This window comes from Narcine bancroftii, chromosome 4 (genome assembly GCF_036971445.1).
Source record: "Narcine bancroftii isolate sNarBan1 chromosome 4, sNarBan1.hap1, whole genome shotgun sequence".
Taxonomy (NCBI): domain Eukaryota; kingdom Metazoa; phylum Chordata; class Chondrichthyes; order Torpediniformes; family Narcinidae; genus Narcine; species Narcine bancroftii.
This window is the reverse complement of record NC_091472.1, coordinates 72,314,863-72,320,862: the sequence shown is the minus strand read 5'-3', so window position 1 is coordinate 72,320,862 and position 6,000 is coordinate 72,314,863. Positions and strand designations below refer to the sequence as shown.

Below are 6,000 nucleotides of genomic sequence, written 5' to 3'. Positions count from 1 at the left end.
ACTGTGCCTGCCTGTCCCGCATCGGACTTGTCAGTCACCAATGAGCCTGCAGCAGACGTGGACATCCCCCTCCATAAATCTTCGTCCGTGAAGCCAAGCCAAAGAAAAGAAGAATTCCTTCTTCATTGCTGGATAGAAATCCAGAGTATTCACATTAAACAGTATTGTGAGTCCACTAAAAGCAGATGATTGCATCAGACTAAAAGAAGGCTTACTACCATGAGGCGATTAATAAATATTAGCCATGCCAGTGTCACTCACATCCTAAAATTGAACTGAACAAATGCCGCTGTCAAATGAACCATAACCCTTTATCAAAAATATCAATAATTACCAGCTTGTTGTTTTGAGTTGGTCAGTCAGATTGTAATTTAAGTGTTTTATATAGTAATGTGTATAAATATATAGTACCTTAAATTAAAACAAAATTATCCTGTGACATTTCTCATGAAATAAAAGGGCTGGTGAGCTCTGAATACTAAGACAAGTTATGATTTATTTTTCTATAAATTCTTTTGTTTCTCTCTGTATCGCAAGCACTGCATATTGAGCGTTTTTCAGACTTTATTTGTATTTATTTTGAATCACCAGTCACAGCGAGCAGTTTGCTACCCTACAAAGTACCTTGGGTCCACTTCTGTTCCCATTCCCAACTCAAGGAAATGGAACAAATCACTAATTTTTACCAGCCTACATTGTAGCCATGTAAAACACCCAAATCTGCAATGAGATTCATTGAGTATAAAAATCTAAACAGTGAATTTCAGAATCCCTTTGAAATACCTTAGCATCTTTGAAGTAATAGTACACAACAATTCTGTGAAAAATGCTGCGCCTTTAATTAATAATCCTTTAAGTTTCAACACCACATTTTAAACAAAAGGTAGTCACAATATTTATTTACAATTAAATTTGTTATTCTTTCAACATTTCAAATACTAAACTCAGTAAACTTTTTTTCTAAATATGTACATAGACATCAGCTCCCCGAGATAGCAACAATAAACATCTCCTGTCTATAAACTGTTGAGGTTTATTTAAAAACAGACAACCAGAAAAACCTGTATAAAAATACTGGTATGTCCTTCCTGTGCAAATTCTGCCAATTTAAACAAATGGGGATATTACTGACTCAGTGTTTCAATCAATAATGTTTTAGAGAATAGTTTACACAATGATAGTCAAGTTAGAACTTTTGAATATTGTACATTAATTCAAGCGACAACCCAGATCCTTAAAACACATTGCATATAATTAAATACTCTATTAATGTTTGAATTGCTGCAAATCCACAGAATCCAGTACTCCAGGTACATGACTGTCACTTTGGCAAAAAAAAAACCTGCCCCTGAAGGTTTATGTTCCATTTGGAAATGCATTTTCAGACTTTGTTCTTCAAGCTTGTAATCTTTATTGTAACATTACAGATGTTACCCTTTCAACAATCCAAATTGATACAGGTGGTTCTTTTCAGCATAAACACACGACTGGGTTGTCAGCTGACAGCTGCTAAGCTGGTACTTCCAAACCCCTTGGCTTAGGTAAAAAGTTCCATACATTCAGTAAATTATCCCCCAAACTTTGGTTGTGACAAATGGCTTTAATTCTTTTTAATGTTTATATAATTCAACTACTTAATTGATGAAGTGGCTACAAATTTTGTGTGATAAATGTTTATTACATTTTTTGCCAAATAGAGAGAAACGCTATAATGATTTTAAATTAAAAATGTCTTAAATAACCAGGTATCATTAAATGTACTCTTTTCAGAGCAGTATTTTTTGATTGTTGTCATTAAGAGCTGGGAACAAGCAGACGTAAATCACAAATTAAAACAATCAATGTCCTGCTAAAGAACTGAAATTTGGATATGGAATTTCCATAATCAAAGTTCTCAGGTACCTTTAGTCAAAGAAAATGAAAAATATAGTCCATCAATGCCCTTGAACCATATATCAAGGCATTAGTCTTCTACAAAGACAGGGTGATGTGAAGAGGCAGATAAAAACAGCCCAGCAATTGCTTAAATATGAATAACCCCAAAAAAAGGAAATAAAATTGAATCTAAAAGTAATTTAAAAATTATGATTTGTACAAACCCATGGAGTAGTTTTAACAAGCATGTGAAAACATTAATAAAAATCAAAGCAGTTTTATCTAACTGCAACTATATTAAAAAATATCCGTATACCGTAAATCACTGGAACAGGTGACAAAAAGGAGGGAGAAAAAGGAATAAAATAAATTACAAGGTACTGCAAAATGCAGTCATAACGTGGAAATGGCTCTTCACCAGCTTCTCTCGTGCTCTATTTAAACAACTGCCAGCTAGATGAAAGCATGTGATGAATGAAGTAATCTCAAACTCCAATTTGTAATTGTCAGCTATTTGTCTGCACTTTTGAGGATGTATTCTAAATGATGAGGGTGAGCTTTCAAAAAAAAAATCACAAATATTTCAGGTTTGGAGTTAGCTACTGTAAAAAATTCTAATCTGCCAATCACTAGGCAGATCACTAGGCAAAATCATTCAAACTTACTCCTTCAATTATCATAAAATTCATCAAAAACACAAGTAACATTAACAAGCATGACTCTCAAGCATGTTGAGCATCTCAGTCTTTGGGTAGGGTCTCATGTTATCTGGTCATTTGTCGCTATATCTGCTTTGCAAGTTCTCTGTGAGATATACCTCTTCTTTGGTCCCACCAGACAACAGTAGTTGGATCATGGTTATTTTCATTGTGTAATTTCTTCAGCCAACCAGTGAGCTCATGACCAGATTGGCCACAGGATGAAAAAGAAAAGATTCATGCAACAGTTTTGGCAAGAAATACCCAAGGGAGACTACCATTCAAATTCTGAAGGCTTGTTAAGAGATGAAAAGGCAAATGTGGACATTATGCATTGTACAGACAATGTTCTGATAGACATAGCTCTAGTTGAACATCTCCAAATATACAGATTAATACTCAATTTACACAGTGGGGATTGAATTCATGGAATAACACCAAGCTCAGATGCTGGACCCACTGTTTTGCTTGTTCAAAAGATAGACGGTATAGTTATGTCAGATTTTGCTGGTTACTTGGCATTATTTGTAATGAAGTAAACCAATGTTAAGTCATGAAAATATGGACAAGACTTTATAGCAATCAATTTTTGATTGCAGTTTCATTGAATACTTATGACTCGATAGGTTATGGGTAAAGGAAATTTGGCTTCATTATTTGCTTTTGAGAACAGTAGCGAATATGTTTGGTCTCTGCCTCATCATCAAGGCCACTGGCTATCTCTGGTTTGTGTACAAGGCTGGGCAGTGACTTTCCATGCATAAAGCAAGTCTCAGAAAGGCAGTTAAATGGGGTTAGATCCCATGCATGCAACAATGCGGCTGCTTGGCTAATCAATTAATCAAACGGGTTCCCAAAATTGCACATGACACTCTTGGGCACCACTTTGGGTAGTTATGTGCACCACATAAACTCACCTTCAATTGAACTCACTGTTAAAGAATGAATGTGTAGTTATCAGAATTCTTTGTCTTAAACCAAGTTCAGGAGAGTTGATGCAAAACCTTTTCCTACAATTGCATAGATCAATGAATCTATTCTATGCTTGAATGAACTTAAAACCTTGATTCAGGTCTCCAGTTGAACAAAAAGCATTTGTACAATCTTAACTAAATCACTAGGTTATTTAAACATGGAATAAATGGCAAAAACTATACTGCATTTGTAACTGTATAAGGCACCATTGAAATGAGTCTTTAGATTTTATACAAAAATACAAAGTATTTCTATAGCTTTGTTTTTTTTACATGAAATGTATAGCTTAGCATACTGCCACAGGCATGTTGAAATCATTGTATTGGGAAAATGTTCATTGAGTTAATAATTTAAATTTTGTAATCCAACTGACCGGTGACGAATGCTCTGGTGAGGTTTTTCTTGGTGAATTGAAGTTTGTCATACTGCTGAGGTGTTCAGGGCCAACAGAATCTCTTCCACTCACAGCTCTTCCACAGTCATTGCTCGACATTGGTCCAGAAATAGGAGCTGCAACATAATCTTCATTAATTGGTTGTATTCTCTCATTGCTGAAGCGCCTGCAGAGATAGTCCTTACCTGAAATAAATCATTTTTTCTTTAGATGCAGAAAATCAAGTAAAATTATAAGCCTTGGCAAAGCTTTCTTTTGAAATCAGCAATTGTGCAGTGAGGATGCAACCTCTTCCGACATAGAGGAAGTGAATTTAAGGATGTCTATTTGAAGGTGACAAAAACCAAAAGGCAAATTTGAATTGTTTAAGACAACATGCAAATACAAAATTTGATTCTTCTTGTTCATTTTGTTTCTTAGCAAACTCTGCCAAGCAAATCAAATTTCTCACCTATTAACAAAGGTTGATAGATGTAAATTTATGGATGATTTATCCAGTTATGAATTATGAATTGTTGCCTAATGAGATTCACAGAAATCCCATGTGAACACTGCAAGGAATGTTGCTTTGCCTTTGCCCAGTAAAAATGATTTCTTACTTTGTTTTTTGGCTTGATACAATACAAAGAGAAAGTCATTCTACATAAATTACACTAAAAAAATAAATTACACAAAACTTTTTGTGAGCTAAAATGCAAGCGAATTTGAATACTCTAAAAGCTGTAAACAAGTGAATGGATCAAAAATCACCAGAGATGTTGACAAACCTTTCCTTCCTTCCACTCGGGTTCTTGGACAAATTTCCACTCCACCCATCCAGCTCTTACCGATAGGCATTGAAAGAGGTCGAGGTCTTCCTATTAATAGAAAAACATTTTAAAACTTGAGAATGCCACTTTCTGATATGACCAATCTCCGCAAATCCACTTTAAAAATTATCAGTGAAATTAACAACTTTAGGGGGAAAAAAAACCATGAAAATAGTGTGAAATCAACCATGGAATGACATAAATCTGGAGTTCAAAATGTTACTGTAGTGGTCTCTATTTCAGCTAAAGACCCCAAGTATAAGACCAAAGTTCAACCAAGCTGGGTAAAATTGCAAAATTGGAACATTCCCATGTACTAAAAACACACCAAAATGCTCGAACTCAGCCAGTCTTTTCATCATGTATTGGAGATCTATTTCTGACGTTTCAGGCCTGAGCCCTTCTTCAAGGAATAAGCAGAATAAACCAGAAACCGGAAACATCAGATTTCTCCCCCATTGTTTGAATTCTGAGACTTTCTGAGATTTCCTGCTTTTGGCTTATTCCTTGAAGAAGGGTTTAGGCCTGAAAAGTCGGCAATATATCTTTGTCTCCTATAGATGCTGAAAAGACCGGCTGAGCCCTCCAGCATTTTGGAGTGTTTTTACTAAAATCACAGCGTCTGCAGACTTTCGTGTTTCACTCAATCCCATGAACATACTGCTTCAAGGATTTTACAGACCATTATGGCAAGGGGTCTATTGGTGAAACATCACACACAATGGCTTCTGGAAATTTTCATGTGCACAGTATTTTCACAACTTCAGCACCCATTAGAAGCTACAGAATATAGAGAGAAACTGATGCAATGTATCAATTGATTTTCCTGTGGCAAAATCCAAAGTAACTGATAGGATAAAAATAAAAAATGCTATAAAGAAAAATAGATGAAGAGTCTTCAATATAAAATTCCCACTCTTCCTTGTTCTGTCAACATTACCCCAACCTGCTCAGCTATTCCACCACTTCTTGCTTTTCAGATTTCTACTATCCGCTGTTGTTTTGATCAATAGGAAAATCAGTTTGAATGATGTTGCGGAGAGCACCAGAAAAATTCAGCTCTTCCTCTGGTATTACTTACAGTGCCAAAAGACAAATAATTGACTAGATGTAGAGGATGATATGTAACGTGTTGATATGCAAGTGTACAATTGTAATTCTAAAATAATTTCCCAGAACAAGATGGCAGAATAATTGCTAAAGAACGATAAATTTAAGCTCATTTATCATCTGGAGTCTGATTTGTATG

General features: G+C 35.2%; 1 protein-coding gene across 2 annotated transcripts in view; it reads right to left on the bottom strand.

The window, feature by feature from the left end:
- Positions 1-815: 815 nt before the first annotated feature.
- cnksr3 (cnksr family member 3) overlaps positions 816-6,000 on the bottom strand; it is a 94,652-nt gene continuing 89,467 nt past the window's right edge. For both annotated transcript variants that reach the window (XM_069931600.1, XM_069931601.1), the window contains 2 exons: positions 4,710-4,799; positions 816-4,127 (listed from right to left, as the gene is read on the bottom strand). In XM_069931600.1, the coding sequence (XP_069787701.1) occupies positions 3,883-4,127; positions 4,710-4,799 (335 nt within the window). In that variant the 3' untranslated portion in view covers positions 816-3,882. The remainder of the gene's footprint in view (positions 4,128-4,709; positions 4,800-6,000) is intronic.